Here is a 21,342-nt window from a genome sequence, read left to right on the forward strand (position 1 = left end):
TGAATACTACAGAAGCTGCTTTGAATTAGGTTGCACAAGTTGGAAATATGAAGAAAAATAAAGTGCCACAGTAGCTTAGCACTCCAGCATCATCATGCAAGGAGGTGGCCTATTACAATGAATGCTGTGTTTGTGCTGCCAAGCTATAAACTCCAGACCTCATTTAGACAGGAGCTATTCTGGTTAACAGTAAGAGTAAATTAGGACAGGAAGTGTGTGTGTGTGTGTGTGCGCGTGCGTGTACGTGCACTTGTGTTAACATTTAGTGACAGTTAAGGGGTAAAGCTTTAAAGCCTTCTTTTCTTCCCCACACCACCTAACACTCCAAGCAAAAAGACAAGCGCAGGGCTAGGAAGGCACTCTACCGGATAGAACTGACAGTCATATTATGGGAATAAAACCCACCTCCTCGTACATGGGAAGGAGATTGCAAAAAATATCCAAAACCTTGCTGTTTCCCATTAGCTGTTTAAATACAGGCACTTGGCCTTTATTCTTGGTGACACACAGACCTGGCTTTCCATTGCAGTGTAATGCTAGAGATTGTGAAAAGAATTCTAAAAACAAGGGAACAGCACAAAGAACACTTCTTTATTCAGAATATAGCAGACCTCTTTACAAGAGAGTCGTTGAGAAGCATGAATATAGAGGGATTGTTCGACCAATCTATATTAGCGAACTAGTCATAAAAACTCTGCAATACACCAAGCGATCAGATATATCGGACAGCCATGCAATGGGAGTGGAAAATCAGAGTTTTAAACCATTTGTCAATTTTAGTCCAGCCTCCAGGAGAGTTACAGTCATTTAAACATTTCAAGGTTTTATCAAATAATCGTCCTTTATAGGATGCAGCTGAGACAGCCTAATTAGGTTTGCTGTCGAAAGAAAAACAGACGCGGGAACTGCAGGAGTTAGCTGTAAACCCCTTGCACTCGGCTGAACATATCTGGCCCTTCAGTCTACACCAGTAACACAGTGCAAGCAGAATGGGAAGAATCAGCAATAGTTAAAAGTTTTGTCCAAAAAAACACATTCTCACCACTGAACTTGATTACAAGCTGAAGAACCTAAAAAAAAAGCTCTATTTTCTTTCAGTCACTTTTCCTTTCGACTTTAGTTGGTAATCAGCTTTGGGTGCGTGCATTGATCAGCCCTTACTGACCGATGTTTATAGACTCCAAGTCTCCCACTACAGCTTAATTGAGTTAATTAGAACACAAGTACAGCTGCACACACTCAATGGCTGCTCCTGTTTCTCCACTCCCCTCCCCCCTTCAATCACATGCAGACACAGATTCCCCAACACATTCATTGTTGGAAAATGAGAGCAAGGAGCGTCTTGTGGAGTTCATAATGAATACCATACGTTGCTCCAGTATTACTAATATTTCAATCAGTGCCCCAATCTCAACTAATGCCTTGCTTGAAGACAACTCTCAGGACAGAGATAGTTGGATTAGTAATCCCAAACCTTATCCATTTTAATACCACAAAATCCTAGGATTTGCAGTTTAAAAATCTCAGGATTTTGGAAGTGACATTAGAACACCCAATCTGAGTTATTGGGATTTACAAATATGTTTACTCAATCTTTAACTCCATAACTAGCGATCTTCCCATTTAAACAGTCTCCTTCACCACACCGACCTCATTAACCAAGATTAGCTCCAGTCTATCAACACTTCAAATTCAGAATTCTCATTACCATGCTCAAATCTTGCCATGGCCTTGCCCCTCCCTATCTCCAACCTCCTCCAGTCAAACAATCCTCCAAGAGCTCAGTGTTCCTTCAATCCTGATCTCCTGCACATCTCCTGTACCCTTATCTCCAACATAGGCAGCTGTGCTTTGCCAAAGCTTTCTGCCTCTCTCTCTCCCTCTGAAAATTCTTCTTAAAACCCACCTTTTAAACAAAGCTTTTAGTCACTCCTCCCAATACCTCCTCCTTTGGCTTGGTGTCAGTTTTTATTCAATTGTGCTCCTGTGAAGCACCTTTGGAAGTTTTCCTATGTTAAAGGCATTATATACATGCAAACTCTAGTTGCTATCCTATTCAGTCATATGACAATTAATAGTCGGTACGCTTTTAATAGAATTTCAGTCTCAGTTCCCAACAAGAATAAAGTTTACACACCCTGGTGCAAATGTGAGACAGATTTTTGGTGCTGATGCAGACTTGGCTTTGGACACGAGCCACCCCAGGCAGCACGTTACCTTGAACGTGTCAACCACACCTCCCACAAAGCTGTGCAAGGACAGCTTACAGCCGCCATCAACTCTTGCTGCTTCACTGCTGCTCAAAGTCGGCATCACCAGGACTGGAGGGACTCTGACTAAAGGTGCCACACTTCATTTCAACCCAAACTTTCTGGGGCGCTGTCACTTATAATTAAATAGACATCATCCGGCGAGCCAAACCTTAACATTCCTGCCAACAGCTATTGCTGAATGGATTTGCAAGACTGAAATCCAACATCATAACAGGCATGTATCCCGCGTTGCAAAACCTAAGCAGTGGGCTGTGGGTCAGTGTTTTTCCCACAGAGTAAACTTTTGTTCAATTTACTGTGGGCAAGTGGAGGCATTTCACCAGAGGAAGAAAAACTACATAAAAAAGACTTGTATTTATATAGCACCTTTCATGACCTCAGTAAGTCCCAAAGCGCTTTAGAATGACAGCATGTAGGAAATATGGTAGCTAACTGGCGTTCAGCAAGCACCCACGAACAGCAATGAGATAATGACCAGGTAATCTGTTTTTTTAGTGATGATGGTTGATGGAAAAATGTTGGCCAGGACTCTGGGGAGAACTCCCCAGGTCTTCTTCAAAATAGTGCCATTAGTGCTTTTATATCCACCAGACAGGACCTCAGTTTGATATCCCATTCAAAAGACAGCATCTCTGGCGATGCAGCCCTCCCCTCAGCACTGCATTAAAATGTCAGCCTGGATTATGTGTTCATTGTTCTAATTTAACAGGTCCCTTCACTTACTGTATGAAGATTGGTTTAACAGTACCTCCAGATAATGTTCTCCACCCCTCACCCTCCCCACCCTCTACCTTTTCTTGCTCAAAAGCAAAAAAAATAGAAAGACTTAACCTGTCATTTCACGCTAGGGCTGGAGGATGGGTTCAGGATGAGGATAGAGGGCCAGATGTATCTGAAGTAATGGGTCCACCGAGGGCAACAGGTGAAGGGAGAGGTGGGCTGCAAATGGATAGTGGGCAATAACAGGAGTGCCACTGCACTGTTCTAAAGTTAAGAGGTGGCAGGACAGCACTTTTCAAAGAGGCATTTGTAATCCGCTGCCCTCCAAGAAGGACTGCTACAGGAGCGCTGTAAACCTGACCAAATACACTGGAGACAGTAGTTTAATGAGCAACACTAGTTTGTTGGGCACAGAGAAGGATTGTGGCTGCACATTCCACTGCCCCACACTCCCTTTCCCTCCTAAAGCCAAGGTTACATCTCTCACACTGAATTCCAGACATCAAGATGTACTTAAATCAGGGATGCTGAAGTTTTTGTCTGAGTCCTACAGGTATGTGGAGCTCAGAGGGCCACATATTTATCAAGGTTCCATTAATTTCCACGTATCTCACATTGCTGATACAAATACATCTTGATGTGTGAATGGTGTGAATCGGACTGATCAACCATCTAGGCTGCTGGGTTAAAAGCAGCCCTTTCCAAACCTCCAGGCCCACAAAACTTCCAACCCACCAATCCAGCAAATAATAAAAACTTCAAAATGACCTTTGAGGTTCAGGTTGCCAGGGCCACAGTTGGGCACCCAATGTATCAAACGATACAAAACCATAAGCCCCTCTGTAGCGAGATCTTGCTCTGTTGCCGTGCCCCATTGCAGTTCCACATTGTGCGTCCCACACATGCCTGTTCGCAGTCATATTTTTTGGAAAGCAGCACAACATAAATATGAAGAGACTTAGTCACTGAGGCAACACTTCAGTGTTTCCAGCCATGATTGGGCAGTGTGCCCATCCATGAGAGGAATCAGATGTGATAATGAGGGGAAGTCACTGATGAATTTTGATTTATGTCCCACACAAAGTAATACATTACTGAAGCAGAGACAGTCTGACAGAGAAGGCTTTGTATTTCCAAGTATTGGAAAGATATTGGAGATGAAACTGGAAAAAAAAACAGATGTAAACAAAATAATTAAAGACTCGAACTGAGTGAGACAATTTACACACCAACTTTGGAAGCCTTAATTAGAAGGTCGTTACCGAGCTAATTCAGTCCTTGTGCATGCATGTCCTTGTTATACATGCTGAAAATAGTTAGGTTTGAGACAATCCTAACTAGCCTAAAGCAATCCTTTTTTTAAAAATCAGTCTTACCATATGGAAATTTGGAGCTCAAGCCAATTTTTACATTGCACGGAAAATAAACCCAGATGCCAAGACATTCACTGTCAGCGTATTGATCGCAACACTGTAGGAAAGGCTAGCATTGCTTCTGGAAGGTCAGCGAGACCCTCTAATAGGAAACTTAAATATCAATGTACAAAGAATGATATATAAAGATCAACAAGCAATCATCACCCATCAAATGGATGTTGAGTAGGTTACAAGAGGCAAAAATCCTGGCTTCATTTAAGAAACGACTGGATGCTATGATGGAATACCCCAGGTTCATTTGGATGGACATGATAGGAAGGGCTTAATAGCCTTTCTCCCCCACATTTATCCAGTAGCATGCAGTTAGTCTTGATCTCCTTCCAACAACTTCTATCCTAATCTTACATACACAGCTCCAAAGAGGAAGCCCATGTAGTGTCCACCCACCTCAGATGTGTACATATACCAGTACTCCTCCTGCACTTTGTGTGCTGGGAATCAGAGATGCATAATTTCCTCTTGGGCTGTAGTGCCAAACAGGCAACTGAGCAAAACGAATTTATACCCCAAGATATGTGTATCACTGACACATGGACTTTGCAACATTTTTTCAAACCCTCTCCCTCCCAAGTGTTCCCAAGTATTTGGTGAAACACCAAAGCTCATACGTACAGAATGGGCACTTACATGAGGCACTGAAGGTCAGCTGATGGCCCTTTGAACTGTAGCCCTGGGTGAGTCAAAGCTTTAAGGAAAGGATGAAGAAGATTGGATGGGGGCAGTTGGAAAAGGCACGACAGACCAGAAGGTCCTAGATACCATTCCTTGTCTTTGAGTAGTAGCCATTTAAAAAAGTGACAGTAGGGGTACTACAGTTGGCCTTAGCACCACTGACAAGGGAGGGGAAAATAAAAGCAAGCAGAGTTCCCATTCCTGGTTATTATTGAGAGACTCCTGCTGGAATGTACATGAATGCAAACTTTGGGTCAGGTCAGAATCAGGCCATCACACCTGGGTGAGGCAGCAGTTGGGGGAGAGGGGTGGTGAGTAACAGCAGAATACTCAGTGCCTATAAACCCATGCCCCAAACATGGCATCTTCCTTTAGAATAAGACTGGACAGAAGGGAAAAATATGGGAAAAAATACTCCAGTAACATCAGGAAAACAGCGCTTTCTGATTCCGCTAAAAACATACGATTTAGGTCATCCATATTTCCCAAACTTACCAGACATAGTGAAAGACCCCCAACAACTTTTACATAGCAAAGTATCCCAAGTTACTTCACAAAAGCGTGTGCAGTCACTGACCAGGCAATTGGATAAGAATTGGTTGACAGGAAAAGATTGAGACAGCTTCTGAGGCTGGGGAAAGAGGATATAACACAGAGGTTGATAGGAACAAAACTGCACAGTGCTGAGGTGTAATGATTGTTAAGTCTTCCACTGACGGCAGTATGGAAGGACGCCAGGTGAGTGGGGGAGAGGCGGAACAGGAGGGAAGCACATATGCGTGAAAGCAGAGGATGTGAGCTAGGATGGTAGGATGGAGTGAGCTGGGATGTAGAGTTGGAGGTGGCTGCACAGGTAGGATGGCATGAGCTGGGATGTCGAGCTGGAAGTGGCTGCAGAGGTAGGATGGAGTGAGCTGGGATGTCGAGCTGGAGGTGGCTGCAGAGGTAGGATGGAGTGAGCTGGGATGTAGAGCTGGAAGTGGCTGCAGAGGTAGGATGGAGTGAGCTGGGATGTAGAGCTGGAGGTGGCTGCAGAGGTAGGATGGAGTGAGCTGGGATGTAGAGCTGGAGGTGGCTGCAGAGGTAGGATGGAGTGAGCTGGGATGTAGAGCTGGAAGTGGCTGCAGGGGTAGGATGGGGTGAGCTGGGATGTAGAGCTGGAGGTGGCTGCAGAGGTAGGATGGAGTGAGCTGGGATGTAGAGCTGGAAGTGGCTGCAGGGGTAGGATGGGGTGAGCTGGGATGTAGAGCTGGAAGTGGCTGCAGGGGTAGGATGGGGTGAGCTGGGATGTAGAGCTGGAAGTGGCTGCAGGGGTAGGATGGCGTGAGCTGGGATGTAGAGCTGGAGGTGGCTGCAGGGGTAGGATGGAGTGATGCCGGGCAAGGACTTGTAAATGAGAATTCTAAAATTTCAAACCTACAAAATAGCATGGCATCTCCTCCATGTTAAAGCTGCAGTTCACAGCCAAAAATTTGAACAGCTTGCTCAGACTCTAGCTCAGATGTGTGCCACAGAGATAATCACCTCATGCTGCTATCTCTGTATCCTCCTCCAACCCTACATCCCAGCTCACTTCATCACACTCTGTACCCATCCCCGAGCCCTACACACTGCTGTGGTCAAACTAGCCGCCTGGCTGTGTCACACAGAGATTTGTATTCTGTCACTAATGAGCCACTTCTGGATTGCCACACAAGTCTAACCTAATGAGCTGCTGACACACTGACAGTTCTTGATCACGGCTGAGTCATCAGGCTGCTGGGAGGATAACGGTTGGCAAGTCAGCATTCCACAGGATTGATGTTTGCCATTGTGCGGGGCAGGGAGACTCCTGCTCCTATTTCTTATGTCCTAAAATCAGCGTAAATGAGCTGAAGTAAACTGGAATGAGGCATTGCCACATCTCTGCCACTAGAGGGATCCCTGGTCCTTAAATCACTTTAAGGAGGCCTCTAGTGGTCAATTACTGGTACTGCAATGCCAGGCCTGTCCTGTCCTTGAAAAGTGCCTCACCTGACACTCAGCCCTGGGTCAACATGCCATTTCTCCAACTCACTGCCCCATAAAAAACAAATAGTTGATCCATGCTCCTGTTAACAATGTCCACCTTTTTAAAGTAGCAATAAATGTTCAAATCTTCAATGATCCCCTAATTTCTGTGTATAACCTAGGTGAGGTATTAAAACGTCAACTTCATGAATTCACATTACTGACTATGGAATGGAAGCATTATTGTAGTCATTTCTTGATGTTTACATTTTACAAACGTCTTGTAGAATTTTGCTTTGCTGTCCCAAACATTAAACTTCAATTAGTAAGATGGTTGCAGCCACCATATCAGAGTGGCAGTAAATAAAATATCAACATCCTAATCATAGAGTGATTTGAGAAAGGAAATTTGATGGAATGTATTCTGTGTGGAACTAGGTTCTGAGTAAAAACTGCAGAAGCTTCTCTTCTGCAAGATGACCTTGTTCATCATATTCCTTTAACTTGCTGACTCACTGAGATCAGTCAGAAATACGCCTAATGAATGACAGGATTGCATCCAAGGCTTTTATAAAGCATCACATCTGCAATTACATAACCTTGCCTTGAGCACGACAATGCAATGTCTAGAATATACCACATGCAAAGCGAAGCAGTGACAACTAGGAGTTGAAATTTCAGCCTTTGTTAATTTCAAAGAAAAACAGGAATTGTTAGATGGTAAAAGACTAAGGTCCATCTAGTTTGCCTTCTACTGTTCTGGTAGTCACATGGTACAACAGTAATACAGTTGCTGTCTAATCTAAGCAACCAATCTCTAAGAGAGACACAAGTACAATGCAGTGCTTCATCTCATACTCAGCCTTTTTGCTAAAATTAAAGGCAGAATTCCATTCTTCTAGTGCTCGATGTAGGCTCTGCTCTCAGCTTCCCAATTTTAATAGATCATCAACAACTCTAAGGAAATTAGCTAAAATCAGGAGCTTTTCAAGATCCGTAATATCAATGGCAAAGAAGATTAACACGAGTGCTGCACTGTGGAAAGGTTTTGGCAGAATCCCCTAGTTTATTTTGCAGACATACTTCTTCCACACTTATCTCTTCCTCCTGTTTTACCTAATGCTAAGAATGTCTGCCCATATTCTTGATGAGCTAGTCCAACCTAGACTTCTGTTTGATGTTGCAACATTATAGGGCCTCTCAAGTCACCACTGACCTTTTCCATAGAGTCTGACATCTTACCTACTGCAGATTATAAGCCATTATTCCCAAATGGGAATTATCCCCAAGTGGCTGTGGCAAGAGAGAATGATTTAAGAGCACAGTGCTATCACCATACCCTTCATCACCAGCCTTTTCAGCTTATTTATCCCACTGAGAGCAAATTTAGAGGACCTGTTTACAAAGCACTTTACATAGGTGGAGAATGGAACAAGGTGACAAGCTCAAGGTAAATGGATTTGAACAAGACCTCTGACACTTCAAACCTCAAACTTTGACTGAGCTGCCAATTCCATAACACAGTACATTAATTTGGTTGTTTCAATGTCCTGCTTCACAGTCCTAGTTAAGATACTGAAATCAGCTTGGACAGAAAGGAGACTTGTTCAATAGGATGGCCGCGTCTGCATCAGAATGTCCAACTTTTGAAATGTTCCGTTTGGAAATTTCTAAAATATTCAAAGCCTGGTTTTCAGCAAAAGCTCCTTCATGTTCCATTCACACTCACCGCCCCCCTCCCCATTTACCCCCACTGTGCCTTTGTTTCTTACCATACACTCTTACAACACAGAAGACGGCCATTTGTTCCATCATGTCTGTGCTGACCCTTTGAAAGAGTTATCAAATTGGTACCACTCCTCTGTTTTTTTTCCACATAGCCCTGCATTTTTTTATCCTCTGAAGTATATATCCAATTCCTTTTTGAAAGTCACAATTGAATCTGCTTCCACTATTCTTTTAGCAATGCATTCCAGATCATAACATGTTTCTGTGTTATGGAGTCATTAATGAAAGTTACCAGTGAATTTCCCTGAGCACCAAAAGCCAATATCAGAACTGAAGCCATAGCCCCATCACTTAGCCCTTGTCTTCCTTTTTTTGGCCCAAGCCAAAAGACTCAGCAGCCCCAGTGTCAAAGTCAGACTCAAGATGGCAGACAATAAGGAGTGATGCGAGGGTGGTAACTTTTTGAAGAGAGGGCAAAGAGAGAACAAAAGGCTCACTTTAGATAGGGTAGTTCTTACAATACCCAAGATGTGTTGCATGGCAGCAGATCCCAGTTCTTGTCAATCAAGTGGAAGGTCCAAAGCCAGTACGCAGCAAAACCATAACAACTTTTTTTAAATTTAAAAAATCCTTTTATGCTTTATCAATTTATAAATAAAATTGCATGTACCTCTACAGTTTGTAGAAGGATTTCAGTACACATTACAGCAATCAATATCATTTAACAAAAAAGGGACCCAGTCCCATTCAGATGAGGAGAGCTGCCACACTGTACAATCAGGGGCCTTTATCTCCTTTTCCCCGCCCATTCCTATTCCCAAAGAATATAACACAAGGTTGCACTGAACAGTCAAAATGTATCGACGCGTTTTACTCAAATCCTTTGCAATTTACCTAAAATTAAGATTTATATTTTATTTTTTTTTAGGACAGAAAAATACTATATACTGAATGCGTGTGTTGACCAATTTCCTTTTCAAAAGACTCAAACCTGCTATCAGTCCCTTGTATGCACTGGGTTAATTTCTTTTGTTTGACCCGTGACAGAATGCCTCCCCCCGCCTCCCCAACATATTCCAATTCGTCAGGAGACAAAGACAACAGCCCCGGCACGACAATAAGACTGGTCCAGAAAGAAGCAAAAAGGACACACAGGCTGGCAGGGGCTGAAGTTTATCCGCCAACCAATCCTCCAGCCAGCCCGCAAAGCTCACTCGGTGTCTATTTGTTTCACTGTGCAAAATGCAGTTTCAGTGATGCAACCTAGAGCTTGTGCCATTGAAGGGCTAACTGGGTGGTGTCTCCGCGCTTGTTTGCTAACTGGTCCCACTCCGCATGTTGAAATAAAACATATGCACAAATGTGTGCGTATGCGTAGGCAAACAAATAAACTGGATTACGCCGGTGGAATTTGGATTTTAAAATCTCCCAAGAAGCAAAAAAAAAAAACTGCTTTAAAAATTAAACATTTCAGCCTCTGGATCGTTCACTTTAACAGAATCTACGTCTGGTTTGTAAAGACCAGAAAGCATAATTCCTCATCACAGCCTCTCCATGGACCAATAAAAACCCTCTTCTCAAGAATTTAAGTCACGGTTTAAAAGTTGCAATTAAATAACAAAAAGGGGGAAAAAACCCAAACATCGATTCCCTTAGGATAAATAACCTCGATTAAAATTCAAGGCAGATTTCTTTCTTCCACACATCACCTTCTTGCAACGGTGCTGTTTCCCAGGCGCGCACACACACAAAAAGCTCCTATTTAAGGCTTGTATTATCTGCATCACTGTGCACTGGGGGCTAGAAACCGCCAACACAATGCAGTAAATATACATCTCTGACCATTTGCAGTCTTATCTAGTCCCGGTGCAAAGAATCCAAGGAGGGAACAACTGCACGATTGGAAGATGGAACAAAAAAAAGGCGTAGATACATACCGTTATCCGGGGAATGTTCTTTTTACCCTGATATCCCGACATCATCATGTTCTTTTTAAAGGGTATTATAATCTATCACTTAAAATATAAAATAAAAACTAAGCACTTTTTCTCTCTCCCTCTAGCTTCTTCTGCTGGAGTCTTGTAGGGACGTGATTTGCTCCTGTGCCCATACAATAGCAGCGCTGTGCGAGTGTGCTGGGATCTGACTATAGGCTGCGCCTCCCTCCAGCTGCTATTGATCGCTGTCTGCAGCGCTCGCCTCGCCCAGGCAGCGTGAGTGTGTGTACGCAGTGGAGTAACCGCCAGGCGGAGCCAGAGCTGCTCCCAACATCCAACACCTCTGGCACCTCAATAAAGTCCTCAGAAATCAGCTCAAAAGAAAAACAAAATGATATATATCCTCTTTGGTTTCTGATAATTCGGGATCTGACCCAATTCTAACCGCCCCTTCCCTCTGAGAGGTATCCAAGTCGTATTACAATACGCATTAAACACGTATTTTTTCTATTTATAGTCCTACATGTACCATTTTAAAAATCAAGGTTAAAAATTAAAAAAAAATCTTTATAATCAGCCACATGAAGAGGTCTGCTTTTGTACTGTGCAATTTCTAACATTTCCTTACTGTGATAAATTGGCACATTTCATCATTCTCTGGTATGGTACTTATACCACTGGATCTCTTGTGGCTTGCACAATGAGAGTTGGAGGATGCAGTTTAAGTTCAGTGTGTATGTGGAAAAGGGAACTCAGACGTGTAGGCTTGCTAATTCTGGTGGAATGTATTCCTGGAGGTTCCTAACTCCATCTGCCCCGTCTCCACAATTCCGCCATTGGTGACCCAACATATTCATCCTCGTGGTACCCTGCCTTCCCCCAACTAATGGAAAGTGAACAGACTCTTCCTTAACTGGTTGACTTGACAGCCAAGAATCATCCAAGCAGCCCCTTTTCCCCATCTTTAACATTGTTAATAAACAGAAGCATTCAAAGAATGAAAAGAAACACAATTGTTTCTAGTGCTCCTGGGAATTTTCTCCAGCGTTGCTGGCAGTAGTGGCCTGCAGATTAATCTTCAATTCCTGGCAGCTGCAGGCCCATCATGGAGGTTTGGCAACTCCACAGAGGTGCTGAGCTGACCTGGGACTTAGAACGAATTGTGCGAAAGGTGCACTCAAACAGTGAAAATATTTTATTTTTGCTTTGGTTGGTTGTTGGGAACCTTGTGACAATCAGAAAACCGTGCCTGATTTCTTTTTGTACTTATGGGCAAATTTTAATATAATCTGAGCAGATGGCTGGGTCACATAAGTAGGTCAAATATGATGTTTTATGAGGGCCAGATTATATTAATACAAAGTATTAAAGCACAGAGATAGGCCAATAGGTCCATGGCAGTGTTTATGCTTCAGGCGAGCCTTCTTTCACCCCTCTTTTATTTCATTCATTCATGATATGTGGGAGTCGCTGGCTAAGCCAGAATTTATTGCCCTTGAGAAGATGGTGGTGAACCACCTTCTTGAACCACTGCAGTCCATGAGGGGTAGGTACACCTACAGTGCTGCTAGGAAGGGAGTTCCAGGATTTTAGCCCAGCGACAGTGAAGGAACAGTGATATAGTTCCAAGTGAGGATGATGTGTGGCTTGGAGAGGAACTTTCAGGTGGTGGAGTTCCCATACATCTGCTGCCCTTGTCCTTCTAGATGGTAGAGGTTGTGTGTTTGCAAGGTGCTGTTGAAGGAGGCTTGGTGAGTTGCTGCAGTGCATCTTGTAGATGGAACACACTACTTCATCTAACCCCATCAACATATCTTTCTGGTTCTTCAAGAGCAATGTATTGTGGATGCTGGAAGTCTGAAATTAAAACAAAAAAATGCTGGAAATGCTTAGCAGGTCTGCCAGCATCTGTGGAGAAAGAAAGAGGTGATATTTCAGGTTGATCAAATGTTTCAAGATTGACTTGAAATGTTAACTCTGTTTCTCTCTCCACAGATGCTGCCAGACTTGTAAAGCATTTACAGCATTTTCTGTTTTTTTTTTCCTTCTGTTTGTTTCTCCTTCATGTGCTTATCCAGTTTTCTCTGAAATGCATCCGTGTTATTTGCCTCAAATACTCCTTGCGGTAAGAAGTTCCACATCTAACCACTCTCTGGGTAAAGAAGTTTTGTCAGACTTCCCTATTAAATTTATTAGTGACTATCTTATATTTATGGCCCCAAGTTCTGGTCTCCCCCACAAGGGGAAAACATCTCTAAGTCTGCCCTATCAAACCCATTCACAATCTTGAAGACCTCCATACTCTCTTTTTTCTTTTCTCTTTTTTTCTCTTTTTTAGAGAAAAGAACCCCAGCCTGTTCATTTTATCCTGATAGGTCTCACCTCTCAGTTCTGGTATGATTCTACTAAATCTTTTTGAACCTTCACTAGTGCCTCTATATCCTTTTCACGGTATTCCAAGTGTAGTCTAAACAAGGTTCTATACAAGTTTAATATAACTGCTTTGTTTGTCAATTCTATACCTGTAGAAATGAACCCCAATGCTTTGTTCACTATTTATGGCCTTACTGTGTTGCTACTTTTACTGATCCATGTATCTGTACCCCAAGATCCCTCTGTTCCTCCATTTAAACATCTAATTTCCAAAAAGTACATGGCCTCCTTGTTCTTCCTGCAATAAGTATTACCTCACACTTATCTATATTGAAGCTCATTTGCTAATTACGCTCCCATTTATTAATGGCATCCTGCATTTTGTCGCAGTCCTCCACTGTATTAACTGCACCCTCAGGCTGAATTTTATGGGCCCCTGGAAGATAGGATGGGAGGTCCATAAAATAGTGACTGAAGACGCCAGGTGGAGTACCTTCCCATTGCCAAGCGATTTTGTCAGGGGTGAGAAAGGCCGAAGACCACCTTCCAGTCAGAGACTGAGTGACGCCCTTAAGTGGCCAATTGATAGCCACTTAAGGGTCTCTTCCCACTGCTGTTGGAATTTTACCAGCAGCTGGAGAGAGCCTCGCCATGTGGAAAAGTCACCTAGTAAAACAAGATAACCTGCCTGCAGGCTTGCTTGGGGGGTGGGGGAGGGCCTCCTCCGTGGGCAATCTGTGGCCCACAGAGGGCCCCCGGTGGCAAAGGCCTCCCCTCCTTCAACAACTACACCCTCCCCCCACCTTGCCAGAGCCTGCCAGACTGCCCCCAGTGGTCCTTCCACACTAACCAGGAGTCCGGGTCTCCGGTGCTGGTCCTGGTCCCAGGCCTCTTGTAGTACCAGCAGTGTCAGCACTCCCAGTGGTGCTGCCGATATGACTGAGCTGCCGGCCCTCTGATTGGCCGGAAGCTTTGAGATGTGGGATCGTTGTCCTTAAATGAATAGGGACCCCAGTGCCAGGCAGTTATTTTCCTGTGCACCATTAAATAGAGCCAGGGGAGGTCTCCAAAGGGCCGAGGCTGGGTTCCCCTCGCCATTTGGGCCCGTAAAATCCAGTCCTCAATTTGCTGTCGTCCACAAATTTTAAAATTGTACTTCTGAGTCTCAATCATTTATGTAAATGGTAAACAACAGTGGGGCGAGCACCAATACTTGTGGAACACCACTTCCCATCATTTGCCAATAATGTGGGCGGCACAGTGGCGCAGTGGTTAGCACCGCAGCCTCACAGCTCCAGCGACCCGGATTCAATTCCGGGTACTGCCTGTGTGGAGTTTGCAAGTTCTCCCTGTGTCTACATGGGTTTCCTCCGGGTGCTCCGGTTTCCTCCCACATGCCAAAGACTTGCAGGTTGATAGGTAAATTGGCCATTATAAATTACCCCTAGGATAGGTAGGTGGTAGGGAAATATCGGGACTGGTGGGGATGTGGTTGGAATATGGAATTAGTATAAATGGGTGGTTCATGGTCGGCACAGACTCGGTGGGCTGAAGGGCCTATTTCAGTGCTGTATTTCTAAAAAAGAATGTATTGTGAGGAAAACTACACCTGCCAAGAAAGAGGTATATTAATTTTGTCATATGGAACATTAATTTTAAACTCTCATTGGACTGAAAACATGGCTGCATCTGCAATCTAAAAGGACAGTGGCTGGACACATTTGCATTCTAAAAGACAGTTGTCTAGAGAAGACAATGGAACTGCTCGCTGATTCAATTAACCAAATGGATTTTGATCAAAAGACATTGGATTTGTGAAAGTCATCATTCCAGCCCCCTGCTGAGAATGTCTCCTAAGATTGAAAGAATCCACAAAATCTCACCGAGCAGATTGGTCCAAAAAAGGAGCTAATTACATGACTGACCTGCTGGCCCAGGTTTGGTTTGAATTGTGACACAGGAAAAAAATCAGACTGCAACTGAACTTGAAGAGAAAGTATCTCTCCCTGTCTCTCTCTCTCACAAAAAGAAGGGACTGCAGCACCTCCCTGTCTCTTTCTCTCCGTCTCACGCAATGACAGGGACCCAAGGAAGAGACTAAAGCCTCAAGACAGAAAACCATTGAAACAAGTTTGAAAGTGTGTACTGGGCCCCAACGAGACGGCAAGATTTACCTGCAATCAAAGACTTTACATCAAACTCAAAAGACAGTAAATTAACTCCAGCTATTGCTTCAAACCTTTCCCCTTGATTCTTTCTCCTTTTCTGTCTCTATCTGCATGTGGGTTTACCGCATATGCATGCTAGCATGGTCGCGTATTTTTAGTAGTTTTAACTGAATTAGAGTTTTAAGGTTAATAAACCTACAACTTTATTGTTTAAATCTAAGAAAACCTGTTTGGTAGATTTCTTTGCCATTACAATTGGAGAGCAGTGAACATGGATTCACTGAGGGAAAGCTAAAAACACGGTGTTTTAAAAGTTAAACCCTGTTACGGTCAAACCAGGAAAAGGCTGAGAGGGAACCCCTAGACCCCTTTCTCACCTGGTCGTAACTATCATTCTACTGCTAATATGTGCCCCATTAAGAACACAAATTCTATTTATTGTTCGGTACACTCTGAGCGATGTCAGATGGTTGCTTTCCGGTCTGTACATCTGTTTAAATAGCAACTATTAAGTCCACTCAAAGCTTACTGACAGTCTGGCTCCCATGTGAAATGGCTTCCATTGTTTTTTTATGAAGTATGACACAGATATTTGAGTGAGACACTTCAATATGACAGAGAAGGGTGATGATCAGGAAAAGCAGGTTAGATGTACCATTTTGTCACATTACTAACAAACCTCCATTGCACAGTTCACAATACTTTTATAATGGCAGGCACGTTAAACGCTTTAAAGCATGATGTATTAATACACAGCTATAGTGTGTGTCTGTGTCCCATCAAGACTATAAAGCACAATTGCTGTTACACAAAACTAGGTTTGTACAGAGGTCATGAGGATACTGCAGACAACTTGACTCTGGTATTTTGTGTTCTTAGAAATTTCCTTTATCTCCCTCCACTTTCCTTTGAACTGCATCACAGAAAGTGAAGTGTGACACTTGATGTGTGGCAGACCAGCATGCTCAATGTTGCAATTTAATATTATTAGCAACTCTCTCATAGCCTTGCTCATTGTTAGTCAGAATACACCTTGGGTAGAGGGAGGAGATGGTATTTTAAACTGGCTTGCTGTTGTACAATCTGTTTTTAGACTAATACAAACAAAGCTAAAGAGCAGACAAAAAAGTTTTGAACGCAGAGCTTTAACTGAGACTTCATGTTGCTTCAGCTTACACCTGCAAACTAACTGCAAGAGAACTGAATCACGTGATATTGCATCACTTCCTGTGATGACATACATATTAACATAAGCACATATTTAAATGATTACATTTAACATACTGACAAATAAACTATTACAACATCCTCCCTCCCTTAAATGACAACTCCATCTTGTATAACATAAACATGTATATGAAAAAGCAACCCTTATGAGATATTGGAAATTTGACAACCATAACACTATTACATAAAACATTCGACAGTAACAAGAACATTTTGGAACACTCTTCTTCAAGGGGTTGTCTATGTTTGGAATTGTACCGGTTATTAGCTGACTCGACTAGACCTTGTGACAATGATATGTGGGTGTGTTCTCGAACTGTCCATCCTCTCTTCCTGAAGATTGTGTTTGGGAGGTTTGTCTTCAGTTTTAGATTTTTTTTTTAGATTTAGAGATACAGCACTGAAACAGGCCCTTCGGCCCACCGAGTCTGTGCCGACCATTAACCACCCATTTATACTAATCCTGCACTAATCCCATATTCCTACCACATCCTCACCTGTCCCTATATTCCCCTACCACCTACCTATACTAGTGGCAATTTATAATAGCCAATTCACCTATCAACCTGCAAGTCTTTTGGCTGTGGGAGGAAACCGGAGCACCCGGAGGAAACCCACGCAGACACAGGGAGAACTTGCAAACTCCACACTGGCAGTACCCAGATTTGAACCGGGGTCGCAGGAGCTGTGAGGCTGCGGTGCTAACCACTGCGCCACTGTGCCGCCCAAATGCAATGCACCCAAGCAAGGCAATTACTGCCCCTGTGCTTAAAGTAGTGGTCTGTATGGGGATTGAACCCAGGACCTTGGCATTATTAGCACCACGCTCTAACCATCTGAGCTAACAGGCATTGACTAGTGTGTTGCTTGTTGTCTCTTCATCTTCAAAGCATACCCAGATACATGTAGATGACGGCGGTTGGTCGCCTTGTGCATGGCTCGCAGAGAGTCCCCTGAGATGAGATTGATTCCTTTGTGCTATCACACCATTTGGTGTTGTTGCCTCATATGATCGTGGTTCTTTACACAGCTTGGACACCACTGCTCGGATCCATATCTGTTCCTGTGCGTGAAGGACCCTCACCTTCTGGCCAGTGTATAGTGGCTGTAATTCTGCACCCATATGCACATCATGTGCGTCTTTCATCTCATATTATTTCTGAAGTAACCAGTCTGTGATCAAGGATGACTTGGTGAGATGATAGCTTGGTAGTGTGGTTCTCACTGGTCGACCAAAAAGAATCTCAGCAGGTGATAGCGCTCCGGAGTCTAATGGTGTTGTGCAGAGTTGCAATAACACAACCTGCCCAGTTTCTGAACACTTTTTGATCAGTGATTTGACAGTCCTGACCATACGTTCAGCCATCCCATTCGTACGAGGATATCTGGGTGATGATGTGACACGGTTGATGGACCATCATTCACACATATCCTGGATCAGTTTTCCAGTGTATTGTGGGCTATTGTCAGCCACCATTTCTACCGGGGCACCAAAAAGACTAAAGATGGCACTAATAGTGTTGGCCACTGCTGTACTCAATGTGTCTAGAAGCTTCTGCACAGTGGGAAATTTGGCGTGATAGTAAGTCACTTGCAGATAGTGTTCCATGCCGATGCAGCACAGGTCATTTGCAATTGGTCCATGGTGATGATGGTATCTCATGCGGTTGGAGAGGTTCTTTTTATTGACTGGCTTGGTGTTCCTGACATGCATCACAAGATCTCACCATCTGGTCAATGTCCTTGCTGATGTCAGGCCAGAATAATGATGCAGGAACAAGTCATCTCATCCTCTCTATTCCTCAGTGTCCTTGGTGGAGCTGTCCAAGTACAACAGACTGGTGTCGCTGGGATGAGTACTTGATGTCTTTGAATAGTACCTCATTGGATATACCGATTTCATCTTGATATGGCCAATATGTTCTTAGATCCATAAGGATCTCCTGAATGGTCTCAGGCCAAACCTCTACAATGATCTGCCACAGAGCTCGAAGTGCGGGGTCTTGAGAAGTCTCCCTCTGAAATTCCTCTTTCTTGTTTTGACCGAAGCCCACGAGATCTACGTTGTAAACATCCTCCAAACTTGCACAGACCTTCTCCATCTGGAAGTCCAATGGCATTACTTGCGACTTCACAGGGTTGGGCAGTTTACTTAGAGTATACAATAGGAACATCTGAATACCGGGTTTGTACCTGACATCACAGTTGTAGCCCTGAATCTTGATGAGTAACCTCTTAAGTCGAGGTGTTGCACTCATGAGCAATTTTCTCCAGATCATCTCCAGTGACTTATGATTTATCTCAACCTTTTCCAAATAAATATGTGTGGAACCTGGAGATCCCGAAGACAAAAGCAAGAGTTTCTCATTTGATATTGGAGTAATTTGCTGTGCTGGTGACAGACGTTTTGAAACAAATGCGGCAGGCTTGCCGTCTTGAAGACATGCATCAAGACCTTTTTGTGATGTGTCCACTTCTAATGTTGCTGCCTTCCAAGGGTCATAGTATTGAAGACATGACTCAGATGACAGTGTTTGCTTCAACACATTGAACTCATGTTGGTGATCGGCTTTCCAAAGGGATGGCGTGTCTTCCTTCAGCAATTCTCTTAATGGAGATGCCTTCTCTGAGAAGCTTGATATGTATGCAGCAAGGCAGTTAAACAGACCTAGACACCTTTGGAGCTCATCTTTGTCCTGCGGTGGCAGCACTGGATGTCTTCGATCTTCCTAGGATCCAGCTTGAGTAACTGGCACCAAAGAAATTTATGTGATCAACCTTAATGGAGCATTTTTTGCTGTTGAATACCAAACATTTGCATCTGGCGGTCTCCATTAATAAGTGCAGGTTTCTGTCATGCTCTTCTTCCGTACATCCTGCTACGGAAATGTCATCCGCAATACACACACAGCCTGGGACCTGGGACTTCCACATGCTGTTGAAATATATCCTGGCTGACTGACAGCCCAAATGTTAAATGGAAGAAACAGTAGCTGCCAATGGGAGTTCTCAATGTTGTTAGCTCTTGCAACCCTCTTGACAACTGTATGGACCAATATCCGTTTTTTGCATCTAATTTGGAAAAGTGTTTCGCTCCAGCAAACTTTGGGTTTAACTCTTCCAGCATTGGCATCTTATAAGGACATCTCTTTAAGGCTTTGTTTAGTCTCCTTGGGTCTAAACATAGTTGGATTGAACCATCTATCTTGATTGCAGTAGTGATGGAACTGCACCAGTACATGCAATGTTGCAGTCATCAAATGATGCCTTGATTTCCATTCCATCCAATTCCATCTTCAAATTTTCTTGAACGTGCACGCTGAATTTTCACAGCAGGTTGATTAACGGCGTTGAACCTTCTTTAAGGTGTAGGACTGCATCCCCGTGGAAATTCCCAACTACGCCAAACCGGTCGGGTACAACCTTTGGAAGTCTTGTACCCATCCAATGGGTGTGCATCTGTTTTGACTGCTTTGGTCTTCCAACTGGGTCAAATCATGGATGGTGACCATGTTAAGTTTGTTTCATGCCATCAACCCTGCTAATGCTGGTCCTGGCACATCCACTATAGACTAAGTACACCATTTTGACTCTTTATACCTGCATTCCAGGTCTAGGGAACCTATGCACTTTATTGTCGAGCCATTGTATGCCATTCCCGTCACACTTGTGGGCTGAACCACAGACTTCCATGTCTCCATGGTACATGTCCTTGAGAATGCCAAAAGATTGAGTGTTGGCACTTGCACCTGTGTCAGTTTTCACTCTCAGTCAATGATGTCCAGCCTTATTGGGGCAGACGATCTGGAGTGTTGCAAAAACTTCCATTTTGTTAATGGAATAGACTGGTTCTGCTTAGGTGATCATGTGAAATAGCTGTACACCTGTAGTGTCTTCACCTCAATTCACCTCGTCCATTTGAATCAAGCATTGCCCCATTTCATGCTTTTGATGATGCCTGTACGTGTCTCGCCTCCCTTCGCCTCTGTGTGGTGTAATTCTGCAGCTTGAATGCTGCCCGCTCTGGCTTCTCCCCACGTTCTTAACGCTGGACCTTCTGAAAAGTTTGGCCCAGTGCACTCTATTCCAACATGCCTTGCACATGTCTGCATATGCTGGCATCTATGCGGTTGATGGGAGTGCCTGCAGTTACTAAACCTTGTTCTACTTGGGTATCTTGGATATTGTACCGACAGGCATTTCTGACCTTAAGGCTTGCAAACACTATTTCCTTGCAATAATTGCCTCATATCTGTATCCGTCCTGTAGTATGCTCTCCATGCCATGTCCCTTCGGCTTTTCCAGGAGGTCTTTTTGGAATGCCTCAATAGGAATGGAGGTGACAACCAACTCCATAATTCATTCCAAGAGTTCAGCATCAGAGAAGTCACATTCTCTTGCTTTCTCTCTGCATCAGTTAATGAAGTCGTCCAAACTCTTATTGGCTTTCTCTATATCTATATCACATGAGTTCCAGGCAATATACTCTCAAATTGCCTTTCCTAAGCTGACTTTCTAATGTTGCCCATAACTTTGATAGATCCTTCTGGTCAGCATCAGATAAACCAGAGGTATTGATTCTGTGCAGACCTTCGTTTCCTATGGGGATCCTAATTTTTATCACCTGCTTCTCTGCATCCACAACTTCACGATCTAGGAAGCAAAGTTTAATCCTCTGTTTAAACAGTTTAAACTCACCTGGGACATCAGGTGCTTTCAAGTCCATCTCTGGAAATCTGGCTGCCATTGTTTAAGCCGTCTACTCTTTTCTCCCCGAGGAAGAAATCTTGCTTTAAAAATTGCGGCAAGCTGCGATATC

At 43.6% G+C, this 21,342-nt stretch overlaps 1 protein-coding gene and 1 non-coding gene across 4 annotated transcripts in view; both read right to left on the reverse strand.

The window, feature by feature from the left end:
- Positions 1-21,342, reverse strand: part of LOC137375792 (dihydropyrimidinase-related protein 3-like) — a 215,846-nt gene that overhangs the window by 116,932 nt on the left and 77,572 nt on the right. Inside the window, exon 1 of one of the 3 annotated variants that reach the window (XM_068043256.1) lies at positions 10,756-10,988. The exons of the other annotated variants lie outside the window; for them this stretch is intronic. Within the exon in view, the coding sequence (XP_067899357.1) occupies positions 10,756-10,803 (48 nt within the window). The 5' untranslated portion in view covers positions 10,804-10,988. Of the gene's footprint in view, positions 1-10,755; positions 10,989-21,342 lie in introns of those variants that run through there. 3 annotated transcript variants of the gene reach the window in all.
- Positions 17,301-17,373, reverse strand: trnai-aau (transfer RNA isoleucine (anticodon AAU)). Its single transcript has one exon. It is a non-coding gene; the product is annotated as a tRNA-Ile (tRNA).

The sequence above is a fragment of the Heterodontus francisci genome, chromosome 12 (genome assembly GCF_036365525.1).
Source record: "Heterodontus francisci isolate sHetFra1 chromosome 12, sHetFra1.hap1, whole genome shotgun sequence".
Classification (NCBI taxonomy): Eukaryota; Metazoa; Chordata; class Chondrichthyes; order Heterodontiformes; family Heterodontidae; genus Heterodontus; species Heterodontus francisci.